Source organism: Strongyloides ratti (genome assembly GCF_001040885.1).
Source record: "Strongyloides ratti genome assembly S_ratti_ED321, chromosome : 2".
NCBI classification, from domain to species: Eukaryota; Metazoa; Nematoda; class Chromadorea; order Rhabditida; family Strongyloididae; genus Strongyloides; species Strongyloides ratti.
Window position 1 is genome coordinate 10,969,939 of NC_037308.1, and position 15,275 is coordinate 10,985,213.

General features: G+C 19.6%; 4 protein-coding genes across 4 annotated transcripts; 1 reads left to right on the forward strand and 3 right to left on the reverse strand.

Annotated features, from left to right (window-relative positions):
* Positions 1-189: 189 nt before the first annotated feature.
* SRAE_2000349200 (Adenylyl cyclase class-3/4/guanylyl cyclase domain and Heme-NO binding domain and Haem NO binding associated domain and NO signalling/Golgi transport ligand-binding domain-containing protein) lies at positions 190-2,882 on the reverse strand (the record flags this gene model as incomplete). Its single annotated transcript, XM_024654690.1, has 2 exons — positions 190-2,247; positions 2,796-2,882. 2 exons carry the CDS (start codon positions 2,880-2,882, stop codon positions 190-192), a joined length of 2,145 nt encoding a protein of 714 aa, XP_024508037.1.
* A 729-nt stretch (positions 2,883-3,611) lies between these two features.
* On the reverse strand, positions 3,612-4,063 carry SRAE_2000349300 (Cytochrome b5; the record flags this gene model as incomplete). Its single annotated transcript, XM_024654691.1, has 2 exons — positions 3,612-3,890; positions 3,950-4,063. 2 exons carry the CDS (start codon positions 4,061-4,063, stop codon positions 3,612-3,614), a joined length of 393 nt encoding a protein of 130 aa, XP_024508038.1.
* Positions 4,064-5,716: 1,653 nt separating this feature from the next.
* Positions 5,717-6,286, reverse strand: SRAE_2000349400 (AP-1sigma; the record flags this gene model as incomplete). The annotated part of the gene is made up of 4 exons (XM_024654692.1): positions 5,717-5,863; positions 5,900-6,008; positions 6,061-6,164; positions 6,209-6,286. 4 exons carry the CDS (start codon positions 6,284-6,286, stop codon positions 5,717-5,719), a joined length of 438 nt encoding a protein of 145 aa, XP_024508039.1.
* A 4,731-nt stretch (positions 6,287-11,017) lies between these two features.
* Positions 11,018-14,690, forward strand: SRAE_2000349500 (Slipper; the record flags this gene model as incomplete). The annotated part of the gene is made up of 5 exons (XM_024654693.1): positions 11,018-11,468; positions 11,516-11,534; positions 11,581-12,860; positions 12,985-13,749; positions 14,185-14,690. The coding sequence occupies 5 exons, from the start codon at positions 11,018-11,020 to the stop codon at positions 14,688-14,690; spliced, it is 3,021 nt and encodes a 1,006-aa protein (XP_024508040.1).
* Between the last annotated feature and the right edge of the window lie 585 nt (positions 14,691-15,275).

Genomic DNA, 15,275 nt, shown 5'->3' on the forward strand with positions numbered 1-15,275 from the left:
GTTTAAATGAATAAAATTTTTATTTTTAGTAAATATTTCAATTATTACAATATTTTTAAATAGCGCATAAAAAAAACAAATTATTTTATCATTAATAAAAGCTAAACTGATTTAAAAAATATTCAATTAATTTAAAATTATATAGCCAAAAAAAAAAATTTGTTTATACAAATAAAAATGTTTTAATGTTTAAGATATTGTACATGTTTTTGATTGTGCTTTTAAGCCTTCATTTATGGTAACTTCAGTATCAAGATCACATGCTTCTTCTAATTCTTTATAACCATCTATTGAATTAATATTTTCATCTCTATCTCTTTGTATAATTTCCCATATACTTTTTTTAAAACTTTTTTTTAAATAATATGTTTCCATATTTCCTTTTCCTTTTATAAAAACAGTACCTCTTTTTTCAAAATCAAATCGTCCACATTTATTTGCTGCTTCATATGCACTGTTACTACAATGAATTCTAGCTGTTGGACTGTGACTTTCCATTCTACTGGCTGTATTTACAGTATCACCAAATAAACAATATCTTGGCATTTTTGCACCAACTACACCAGCAACAATTGGTCCAGAATGAATTCCTGCCCGAATTTGTAATGGTTTTTTTAATACAGGATCTTCAACAGTTCTACCTTCCCATAACATTCCTAATGCTACATGACATATTAATTCACAATGATTTTCAGTTACTTCTGGAATACCACCTACTGTCATGTATGAATCACCAACAGTCTCAACTTTATAAACATTATGATAAACAACAAGTCTATCAAATTTAGTAAATAATTCATTTAATAAATGAACAACATCTTTTGGTTGGCAATGTAAAACAATATTATAAAAATTTGGTACATCACAAAACATGACAGTTGCCTCTTCATATTCTTTAGCATCAACACTTTTTCCTAATATTAATTGTTGAGCAACAGTAGCTGGAAGCATTTCCTTTAACAATGCATCTGTTTTACCTTTTTCCATCTCTAAATCTCTAGCCATTTGTTCTAATTGTTCATTATTAGCTTCTAATTGTAAATTAACCTCAACATCACTTAATCTTTGTTGATTAAGTAATATTAAATCTCTTGTGGCATCATGTAAAGGCATGGCACTTAATCTCATACCAAATTGTAAAAGTTCTGGTATAGATGTTACATATGGTGAACAAAGGTATATGACATGAGCTTTTGATTCTAATAATATCATTTGTCCTTTTAATTTTAATTGTTGATTAGGATTACCTTCCATCATGGTATTTCCATCAACTTCATTTAATATTCTATTATTATTCATTTTTTGAAGATTACTTGGTGGTAATTTTACTTGTAAAACAAATACAGCATTAATAAAATTACAAATATTATCAAAATCTAATGGTATTTGTGGTCTAGTTATTTCAAAAATTCGTATAATTGGTGTACCAGGTTCAAGAAGTTCAGGTAAAATATGTTTATATAAATCTTTTCCTGCTTGAACAAGTTTACAATCACGATCAACAATAAAATGATACGGAAATGCTGTTAAAAAATCATTATGTGATACTCTTAAAATACAATTTTCAAGATTAAATTTTAAATCAGATGAAGATATGATGGAACTAGTACTATCTGAATTTGTTTCATTTAATGTTGCTATATTACCTTCACTTGAACCTTTTGAAGATGATTCTTTTATAACCATTATAACATGTTCCTCAACACGTTCACCTGTTGACAGTTGAACACTTCTTTGTGTTCTTCCAGATATTGATATTGATATTTCACTTAAATAAATACGTCTAGCAACTTCTCTTAGTACTCCTTTAACAATTGGATATAAACCAGGACGACCAGTAAAATAATGTAATGTTATTGTTCCATCATCATTTTGTTCACATCTAAATGAAGGACCACGAAGATTAGCTTTATAAACAACATGATCAATAAAATAATGAAGAGAATCTAAATTGTCAAGGAAACCTTTTAAGTCAGGTGATAAAGTTCTTAATAACTCATCCCAACCAATTTCCATAGTATATTCAATAAGAAAAGCTCCATACATTTCCCATACCTGTTCACGGGACATCTTAGATAATGCAGCAACACTATCAACTAATGAATATGTATCAGAATCTGGATAATAATGATTAACAATATTTTCTTTACCACTTTCAAAACCTGCTCTGGCAAGTACACTTGCCCAAAATTCTTCACCATATCTTCGGAACATTAACTGACGAATTGATTCATGAATAAAACCAAACTAAATATTTATTATAATTTAATTAAAGAAAAAAACAAACATACCATTTTTGATGGAAAAAAAAATTATATTAAAAGTTTAATTTTAAGAAAAAATATTAAAATTTGCCTTTACCAAAAAGTAGTCTGGTAAATATATAAAAATTTAACATATTTTAAGGACACCTTCTATTTTAATATATTCAATGTTTTAAAAGGTTTTTATAAATTAATATTTATCATGCGATGATCTAATGATATATAAAATATTAATAATTTATAAATATTTATTATTTTCAAAAAAAAATTAATGTTTTATAAATATAAAGTATTTACAAAAATTATTATTAAAATAGTACTAAAAAAAATTAAATATATATTATTGGTTAATGAAGAGTTTATTGAATTACATCTATCTTTAAAACATCCACAAATAATTGGATTACCATTTGCCTGACAATTTTTATCTTTGATATAATTTTGTGAAAATTTTTTGGTTATAGATTTTTTTCTAAATATCTTCTTTCGACATCCTCGCATTGTAAATTTTATATTTTCTGATTTACTTACAATTTTAACACATTCATCATCATCATCACAAGTATCAATTGGAATCAAATATTTAAAATTTTCATTTTCTTCATATGAACATAACATTTTAACTGGTGGAATGTCAAAATTTGAATAAAGTATATATTTTAATGATAATTGTGCTTCTTTACCTATGGAGGAAGGTAATTGTGAAGTACAATTAAAACATGATAATGAATTTATTTTATAAAAATTTATTATTAGTATAATAATATAAAAATATAATTTATATAAAAATAACATAGTAGTTTTTTTTTTACAATAATATCTAAAATATTTTTATAATATTTAAAAGTTAAAAATATTTTAACTTTTCTTTTATTCAAACTTCTCAAAACACTTAAAGGAGTGGTTTTTCATGCATAATAATATATTTACAATCATGTATATATATATTTATGTATATATAGTTACAACATCAATAAACCATTTATAAATCCATTTACTATAACATGTTAGGAGGATAATAATTATAAGCAATATCTTAAAATCATGCTTTTACATATGTTTAAGTGTATCAATATATATATACACATAATATTATATTATAAAAGGAAGTTAAAAATTTATAGGACCATTATAACAAGATAATAGATTATATGAGTCTTTTAGACATATCAAAAGTAATTATAATATATAATTTACTTTTATTCTTTGTTTCCATGGCAAATAGTTATCTTTTTTTTTTTTGTCAAATATATATATTAAGAAAGAAAAAATTAACATTTTTAAAACAAAAAAAAAATTTTTTTTATCATAAAATAATCTCAAATAACCTGTAAAATTTTATATCCATTAATTAAATAATAAGTAATAGACAAATGCAGCAATAATTACAAGCATAGCAGGATAAATCAGTGTCTCAATTGGTCCTTGTGTAACTATTTCTGTATTACCATCTTTATCAGTACTTTTTTTAGATGTAGTATAGGCCCATTTTTCTTCCTCAACAACATCACCAAGAATATATTCAGGTAACATTTGTCGTGCATCAGTTGAATGTCCAACATCCTCAAAAGCCTCTGTAGCATCATTACCAGCATGTTCTAAAAGAACCTCACAACCACCAGGATGCTAAAAAATAAATTTTTTATTAACATTTATTTAATACATATATATATAAAAATAATCACCTCATCTAAAAATTTAGTTACATCTAAAACTTGATTATTAATAATTATCCAACATGATGAAGCTGTTGTATGTTCTTTAACTTCTTCTCTTTTATAAATTTTATCTCCAGCCATTTTATTTTATATCTAAAATAAAAAATATATATTATATATAATTATATAATTTAAAAATTTTTTGTTATAAATGATAATCACTATTCAAAATATTCTTATTAAGAATAGTAGATAAACGTTACTGATAACAATAAAAATACAATAATTCACTAGTAGAATTTAACTTTATATACAATTATATAAAGGTATAACCTATAAGACACATAGATAGAAATTAGATAAGAAAATTAAAATAATGGTAAGTAAATTTTATGATTAAAAATAAATCTAATTTTTAAAAAAATTAATAAAATTATTTTATTTATATAGAAAAATTTTTCTTACAATAAAAGAAAATATATTGCTGTTAATAAGAAAACTTTCTAAAAAATTATCTATGTCTAGTGCATTTTTTTTTTAATTTAATAACAATAATAATAAAATAATATATACACTTAAAAAAAAACTATATGTATAAATAAATATTTTGATATAAAAATTATTATTTTTAAAAATTTAGATACAATAGTCACTTTAAAATAAACAATTAATATTAAAATAAAATAATAATAAAATATTTACTTTTTTATATAAAAGTAGTCAATCATATAATAAGAAAATATAATTTATGATCAAATTTAAATTACAACAACTGTAAATTTAATTAACCATCAATAAATTATAAATATAATATTTTTAAATAAACATATATCAAAAGTATTTTAACTATCAACAACATTAAAATAAAGAAATTAAAAATATTAAAATTAAATAAAAATGAAAAATAATTAGATGGAAAAATTTTCAATCTTATTACAGACATATATCACAATTTTATAAACTAGGACATTGGTTTTTCAATGTCACTTTTTAAATATTTTTTTTTTATTTTTGTAGAATAATAAAAATGAAAGACAAGATATTAAATATTTTATAGTATAGAAGGTTATTATATTTTATATATAGGATGACAAAAAATAATGATGAAAACTTTTTAAAAAAGGTATATTTATTTTTGTGGAAAAATTTTTTTAAAAGTACAAAGTGTTTTTAAATATCTTTTTATTTTAATGATTTATTGATTATCAAACTTTTAAATAGTTTTTTTAAAAATGTTATAAACTACATAAAAATTTTTTAAACATAAAATAATAGTAATTTTTAAAAAAATTAAAATATGAGTAAAATAAAATCATCCTACAAATATTAATAAAAAGAGAAAAATGCAATTATAAATGTCTAAACTATTTATATAACAAGTCTTTACGTATAATGATTAAGAATGATTACAATTTATAGGTTAAAATAACGCTTAGTGTTTTTAATTATTGGTTTGGTACATTATCTAATGGTAATCATTTGATAACACTTTAAAATAATCAACTTTAAAAAGTTTTCTTTTTTTTAATAACTTCCAATCATTTTAATCTATGTCAAAATGTCTTTTTTTGTGTGATATAATTTTTAAAATTATTTAAAAAGTATGTAATTATTGTTATTTTTTATGTTAAAGTTGTGTATTTTTAGAAAAAATCATCCAACTATATGATAATGTTAAATTAGAAATATTTATATTTTACTTTAATTTTAAAATTAGTTATTCATATATTGAAAGAAAAATGTAAAAATAATATTAAATTTTTTTTTGTAAATATTAATATATAGTTTGTATATTTAACCAAGGCCATTTTCTTCAAAAATTCCTTGTGGAGTTTCTTCTTCTTGAATCATGTCTTGACTATTAATACTTTGTAATACTTGTTTCTTACTAGTCTCCTGAACCTCTCCTGCCAATATAAACTCATCCAACATAAAATAAGCCTTCTCAAAATTAAAAATGATATCAAGTTCACATACAGAACCAAAATATTTATCTAAAAGTTCTACATAACGATGTATTATTTCTAGACACATTAACTCATTGTCAGTTTGCTCAATACCACAACAAAAATAAAGAGAAGCATATCTATAAAAAAAATGTACTTTAATATTTAATTAATTTATTTATATATCATTACCTTTTATAAACAATTTTTAAATGTTTATATTCAAGAAAAGCACACATTTTAGGTTTACGTGCCAATATTTGAGCTATCAATTCTCTTGTTATTTTTTTTTTCTCCTATAATCAATTTATATATTATAAAATGAAAATATTATCATTACCTTTTCAGGATATGGTTTATACCATTTTTGTAATCTAAGTTTACTTTGACGGGAAAATAAAAGCATAAATTCCATCATTTTTTCAGGATTCTTAGAATTGTAAGTGGTTAAAATAAGTACTAAAAAATATTTTTATTCTTTATTTTTATTTTTTTTTAAATATTAGATATTTTAAAAGAATTTGTTGATAAATAAAAGTTTTATAACAATATTCTTGCCAAGAAAGAACGTGGAGTTTTATAGTTGAAATGTTTGTCATTTTTACAATATACTAATCATGTTATGCACATAGAGAGAGAGAAAAACTAGAATAAAACTTTTCATTTGCTCTGTATATGTGTACAATAAATAAAAAAAAATCAATTATTTAAAAGTATTTCTTATTTCTTTGATAATAGGAAGAAATTTTCTTATCTATGAATAATTGACTTTTAAATAAAACATTTTGAGGTATTAAAAAAAAAAGATATTATTATTATGAAATTCACATGAATCTTGTTAAAATTTAATTATACTTCTTTTAATATAAAATATATAGATAGAAGAAAAAAAAAAGTATTTTGGTAAAAGAATCTTACACTTTAAATACATATATTTCACTTCAAATAAATATTAATAAATAAACATTTCTCTTTCTTTAAATTTTCTCGTATTTTGATCAAATGACTTTATGCAATATCAACACACATCTATAGAAAAGACTAAGCATTTAATTTTTATAATTTCACATTGTTATTTTCTTTATTTCATTTTTTTACTCTACTTATATACTCATACTATTAAACTTTATACTTATTGTGTAAATTAATAATTCTTTATATATTAAAAATTTTTTTTTTATTAATTAAAAGTATATTATCATTTTTTTATGATAACAAAACAATAAAATGTGATATAATTTTTAATAAAATAAAAAAAAAGTATAATTTTATATATTCATGATATCATTAGTACATCATTAAAAATGTAAATATATAATTACACTAGATTTTAATAATTTTTTTTCTTAAAATTTCATTATTACACAAATTTCAATAAGATAATAACATATAAATTTTGTGATAATCATTTTAAAATGTTAGATAAATTTAAATACACTATTAATTATTCTTAATAAAAAAAAAAGAGTGTGATATTGATATATAAATAAAACATCCACTTTTTAATAAATATACTTCTACTTTTTTTATCTAAATTTTTTTTTATTGTTGCATATATCAATATTCTTTATATAATTTTCTTATTCATTAACTTAATTAAGATGCAACAAAAGAATACATTTTTTCTTTTATAAACTTTAAAAAAGATGTAAATAATATTTTAGTGATATCATTTTAAATATTTTTTAAAAGAACAATGTCTTTAAAAATGTTATTTTTATAAAAGCTTAACTTTTTTGAAGGACAAAAAATGTTATATTCGAATATAGGTATCTATATTAGGGAAAACTTTTTTGTTTATAGTTAAAATTTTTTAGATTCAAATTTATATTAGTGACTTAAGATTTATGTAAAAACATGAAGTTGTAATTAAAAGTTATTATTTTATTAATATGTTATTTTAGATATTATTTTTGTAATACTAGAATTATATATATGTTTGAGAAGTTATATATAATGTAAGATCAAATTAGGCATCTATTATTATTATCATTTAAAATAGTTTTAAAAAAATATTAATAAAAAAATGATTATCAATAGTTTATAAAACATATTGTAATATAAATTTTATAATATTTTAGGTAACATATGCCTTAATCATAATAATTATATTATTATTGTGATAATAAATTAAATAAATTTTTAAATGATAAAATTTATTATCTGAGCTAAACTAGGTGGAATAAACTTAGGTCAGAGTCCAACAATAATATACAATTATATTTTTACTATATTTTGTTAAAATGTTATCTTTTTTAAACATATAAATAGTATGATTCATTTAAGTTTTAAACTTTTATACCTGAAGGAGTATATATATATATATATTTATTTTTACATTTATTTTTACATTTAATATAAATAAAATCAAGTAAAAGTAAATATTATTTAAAAAAAAAGAATTAATTTTACAGTCTTATTTAATTTCTTATAACAATAAAAAAATTATATTTTTGATTAATAATATTTATAAACTATTTATAAATAACAACATTCCAAATATAAATACTTAAAAATTTTTGAAAGCATTTATTTAAGTATATATATCTAAATATATTAAAAGAGAAATAACTTGATTATTATTTTTATTTAAAATAAAAATTTTTCCTCTTTATTTCTACAATATTATATATATATAATAATTTTATATTATGTATACATAACCTAATATTTCTTTATAAATTTCAATTAAAAAATTAGTTAAATAAAATTTATATTCTAAATTTATTTAATAACTTATTCATGTGTGGTACAATAAATTATTTAAAATAGTCAATCTTTTTATTTATATTATAGTTTGAAGTTAAATCAAAATATATCAATGTGATTTATTTATTTTACTCTATCTTTAAACTTTTAAACGATATGATCTTTCCTAAAATGTACCATTTTTGATCTCTTCTATTGACTTTATTTATATCCTTTCCTTTTATAATAATTACATTAAAATTATTTATCTCTCATATATATATATATATATTAATTGTGATATAAGATGTTAAATTTTAAAAATATATACATAAATTTAAAATAATTAAAAGATTATTCTTCACTGATTATTTTTAATATTTTGTTATTAAACCTTTAATCTTTTAAAAACATTCGAAAATAAAATATCATACATTATTTTTTTTTAAAAATTATAATAAAAGGTTACATTGGTTGATTAATATTTTTATTTATAAAAATATATATTATTTCAAACAAATTTTTCCTCATCATCTATATTATTTAAATATATTTTTTTGTAATAATTTTTTAATCTAAAAAAAATGATAAAATTTACTTTATGATAACATAAAATTTAAATTTTTCTTTAATATTGTTTGTATATTTAACTTTTTATTAATACACCTACGCCCACTTCAAACTTTTTAATTGAGTATTATTGAAAACAATATTTATCTTGATATTGTCTTACACTTAATTATTTTGTCACATAATATTCTTTTCAAAGATTCAATCTTATCACATGAATGATAAGAAAACAATTATTTTAAATAAATAAATAAAATTTTTAAAATTATTTAGTTATTTTGTATTTTATTGTCAAGATCTATATTATCAATTGTTTATGTCATAAGATATACATTTTAGGATAATATTTTTTTTTTATTTTAAATTTTTAATAAAATAAAAAAATATGATTATTCTTAGTTTTATTTTTAACTTTTATTGACCTAATTTATTTTATTAAATATAATGTCTTGTACTTTAAAATATTTTTTTAAATAAAATATAAAAATGATCAAACAAACAAATAAATGGTTATCAAAAATAAATAATATAATATTACTATAAAAATTTTTCATGATATATAAAATAAACTACTATGATATGTGAAACAATTATTTATTGGCACCTAACTTTTTCTCATTAAAACATTATTTTTTTTTTGATTATAAAAATTTACCAAATATAAATAATATAATTTTTTGACATTATTTGCTATATGATAACAATAGTAGCATGATAAGTTTTATGTAACATTAAAATAATTTTGGAAATTTTATTTACATATAAATATTATAGTAATATTTACATACATAACATTTTATTTAATTTCCTATAAAACATTTTTAAAAATAATCCCGTTTTGTATATTATATATTAAAACAAAAGTCTCTTCTCATATTTTATACAATGACAATTAATATATTATTTCACTTATTTTAAAATATTTCTACTTATCTTCCTTAAAATATTTGGCCGTTCATGATTAACATAATAAATTATTTATATATTATTTTGAATTTATCAATTTTATATATTATACACTAATATGTATGGAATTCACCTTGTATATAGTATATAATAAATAATATAAAATACTAAAAAAAAAAAAAGATTTTATTATTATTATAAATTTTATACTGATCATAATGAATATTTATATAAAAATTGACTTTAATTATAATATTTTTTTTTAAATTAAAATATTATAATAATAATAATAATAATACTTTTCTTTATTATATTATCTAATAAATCTTTTTTTTTTTACAAATTTGTACACATTAAAACGAGTTGATATTTGTACATTAATAAATAAAAAAAGATAGAGAGAAAATTTTCATTTACACAAATATTTTTGTACCATATCATATTTTCTCCATACAAGCGTTCTCACCTTCTATAATATAATTGTAATTTTTTAATATCAAAAATATGTCATATTTTTTTTATATATAAACATTAAATAAAAAAAAAATCAACTTTTAACAATATAAAATTTTTATTTCTATATCATCTTTCTTTATCATTTATATTTTTTTGTATTACTACAAACAAATTTTATTACTAAAATACATACTATTCTTCTTTAAAATTTTTCTATTTCAACATTTATATCTTCACCTATACCAATCTAATCGATTAATGATAAGAGAAATATTGCATCATTTATATCACTTTTTTTGTATTATAGAAATGAATTAAAAAAAATTATATATACTTATCAGAAATTAATAATTATTTAATTGTCAAATTAATTACTTCTTTTTTTTTGATTATATTATTTATTTATTATTTTAAATTTATAAATTATAGTTTTAATAGCTATTAACTTGATAATAATAAAATATAAAAGATTTAAAAAAGAAATTGTATTCTATTTTTAGGAAAATAATAAAAGATATTTGATGAAATAATGGTAACAGAACTGAATGTAACTTGTTCTTCTTCATTAAATTCTTTAACATCAATTGACAAGATATCTTCAAATAATGATGAAAATTTTGATATAGAAAATAAAGTTGTATTTAGGAAAAGAGAAAAAAATGAAAATGATCATGGAAATATATATATGGTTATTTGTGAATGTAAAGTTGAATCTAAAAAAAAAGATATGGATTTGAAGAGAGGATCAACAATAAAAGTTGTTAAAACAGAAAAAAGAGATGATGGTCTTATAGAGGCAGAAGTTAATGGTAAATCTGTTCTTATACCAGAGGCATATCTTGTTGAAGCTGTAAGAGAAAAAAATATTATACCACATCATGAATTAGAGTATAATGAATTAACATCAAGAATAGGTTCTGGAGCATATGGTACTGTTTATAAGGCAAAATATAAAAATGAATATGTTGCTTTTAAGACAAGTATTAATAAAATGTCTAATCCAAATAAAATGCCAAAAGAATTAGAGGAAGAATTAAGTATATTAAGTATGTTAAAAAATCGAAATATTATTAAATTAATTGGTGAATGTAGGACAATTAAACATATGGGTCTTGTTATTGAATATTGTGCTGGAGGAACATTAAGTGATATTATACATAAAAAAAAAGTTAATGATGAATTATGTTATATATTATATTTAAAACAAATTTCTGATGGTATGTCATATTTACATAATGATAGTAAATGTCGAGATCTCCTTATTGGTAATGAAGGGTATAATGTTATACATAGAGATTTAAAACCACAAAATATTCTTATTAAAGAATCTATATGTGAACATGAGGGTCCTTCACTTTTTGATGGTAATATTGTTAAATGTAAAAAATGTAAAAATACTTATGTTGGTAATGTAACATTAAAAATTGCTGATTTTGGTTTAAGTAAATTGAGAAGTCAATTAAAAAATTATCAAGAAAAACATTTTTCTATACAAGGTACACTTCCATATACAGCTCCAGAAGTAATAAGAGGAATATGTTTAAGACAATCTGATGTTTATTCATTCTCAGTTATTATGTGGGAAATGGTACATAAAAAAATTCCTGGAACTGGATGGAATAAAGATAATATATTTTTTGAAATTGGTAAAAATGAATTTCATCTAGATTTTGAGGAAGATTGTAGAGATTTATATAAAGAATTATTTAATTTATGTAATGATAAAGATGATCCTATGCATAGACCATCATTTCAAGAAATATCAGAATCATTATTAAAATATCAAGATATAGTTATAAAAGAAAGAAAAGAAAATTTAACAATACCTGATTGTAAAGAAGTAAATGAAAGTACCTGCCAATTAAATTGTATTCTTGAAAAATTACGCCAACGAGTAAAAGAGGAGAAACGTGATCTTGAAACAGTAATAAAAGAATTAAGACCATCTATTGAACGTTTAATGAATACTAAGCCAGAACTTCGTAAAAGAAGTGACATAACAAAAGATATGATAGGTTTACCTGAAGATGTTCGTTTACATTGTTCATGGAACTCATCAAATACAATGTCTAATTTAATTCCAAGAAATGATTTTATAGAAAGAAATAAAGATCATATCTTTCCAACTAAAAATCTCAAACCAAATAGACCATCATTAGATAATAATAATGATTCTTTCAGTAATGATTCTAATAAAGATTCTAGTAATATTTTAACTAATGATAATACTGTTGATCTACAAAGAAAAAGTGCCATTAGAAATGTAAAAATTTCACCTTCTAATTCTATAAAAGATGTTTATAGTAATGGTTGTGAAAAAGGTGAGACATATGTCTACGATACTGATTGTATTGAAATCATTGAAGATGAATGTATGTTAATATTTATGTTATTACCTAATTTATATGTATATTAACACTATTCCCTTTTTTTTGTATAATTAATTGTATTAACTTATTTTATTTCTAATATAATAACAAAATTTTTTTTTTTTAGTAGTTGAAGTTATAAATCATGCCAGAGTTATTGGAAGTTCAACCTCAACTATAAATAGTTCCTCAGAACCAAGTATTTTTGGAGATAGTGATGATATTGATAAATTAACAATAACAAATGATTTCACTGTAAATAAACGTTCATTATCAGAAGCTTCTACATCAAGAAATAGTAGTAGAAATAGTAATAATGTTAATAAACCAAAAAAACATAAAGTTCCTATATTTAATAAATTCAAAAATTTTATTATATCTAATAAGGGATATAAAAATAAAGAAACATCTAAATTTTATGATTCATCATCTTTAAATATAAATGATGATGGAAAAGAATCACAAATTTTGTATGATGATAATGGAATAATAAAAACTAATAAATATAATAAAAGAAGTCATACAACAATGTCAATAGGTAATTCATATATTCAGGTATATGGAAAAAATCATAGTCGAAATGCATCATCTTCTTCAACAAATTCAGGTATCAATAATTATGTTAATGAATCTCTAGAATCAGGACAATGGGAATATGATTCAAATAAATATTTAGATAAAAATGATCTTGAACCTTATACCTATACACAAATTAATTCAATTTATTATCAAAGACAAAAAATAAAAAAAGAATCGGATAAAGTTAAAGATAATAAAGTAATGCATAATGTTTTTAGGAACCATGATTATGTTAGTGCTGAAACTACACCAACAATTGAAAATAGAAAAAATGATACTGAAGATAGAGATTATGAAAAAGGTTATATTTTAGGTAAGTTTAAATATTTTTTTTTATTAAAAAAATAATTTTAAATGCAAAAGATTTATTTTAAAAAAAATGAATTATAATCTAGAAAAAATTAAATATAATATAGAGTATTCTAATTTATATAGGGGATGATTATCATCAATAAAATAATTATAAACATTGATAAAGGATTATTTTAAAATAATCGAAGTATAAAAATGATGAAAAGTTAAAAAAAACAAATTATGTAATCTTCTTTTTCTCTGTTATCTATATATCAATAAATATTTTAATGATAAATCATTCTTTTCTGATGATTCATATGAAAAAAAAGTCTATACAATTATAACATTGATTTTTATTATATAGAAAAAGGTTGAAATATAAATGTTATAAAATTTTAAAATTTTATAAAAGTTTACTTTTGTTATAAATTGTAAATTTGTATTTCTTTTTTAGCTAATCAAGGATATAAATCACTAGTTGAAAATACCTCATCATCAGAATCAAATAATAATCCAATAGAAGTTGGAGAAAATGTTTCAAGTATAATAAAGAAATTTAATGGAGAATCACAAAAACCTTTTATACCTAATTCATTAAAAATACATCATCATCATACTCACAAAAGTCATTCTCCATCACCAATTGGTAGTTTAATTGAACAAATTCCCACAAGAACAACTTCTTTAGATCATTTAACAACATTAAGTTTAGATAATGAACCACCAGAAGTACCATCACATCGCACAAATACTCTAACATTAACATCAAAAATTAAAAAAGATAACATTGAAAATAATAATATATACAGTATTCATAATAATACTTGCAAAGGAGAAACTTTTATTGAAAATGATTCTTATAATGAAATAAATTTTAAAGTACCACAAATTCCTAATAAACTACCAATTAGAAGTAGGCAAGTTAAAAGTAATGATGGAATACGAATATCTCATGTTTAATAAAAATTTTAATATTATTTAATAAAAAAAAATAATATCATTAATAGTAATTTTTATCATTAAAAAAAAATTTTTTTTTCCATTACTATTATTTCTTGTTGGGGCTTGTAAATTCAATAATAATTTGTAATACAAAAAAAAATAAATTTATCTATTATTAAAAATTGTTTTTAGATAATAAATACCTATTTATTTATTTACATATAAAAGTTTTAATAAAAAAGTAAACTAAAATATTAAAAGATATAATGAATATTTAAATTTCCATAGTAACAAAAAAATCTATCACGAATAAGGTAAATAAAAAGTTTCAAAAATAAATATAAAAACAGCATTGTAAAATTATAATATATTTATAAAGATAAATAATATTTTATTTAAAAATCTTTTATGTTATTAATAGAAGTAGGAAATAATTTTATAAAGTATTTCTTAGAATAAAATATTCCATACAATAATGATTAAATTTCTCGTTTTTTTTTATTTAGATAAAAAAAAATTTATAATATTATTATCATATATCAATTAATAAATATTTTTTCTAGAATTTATTTTTTTTAAAATTATTGTTTTTTTTTAAATATG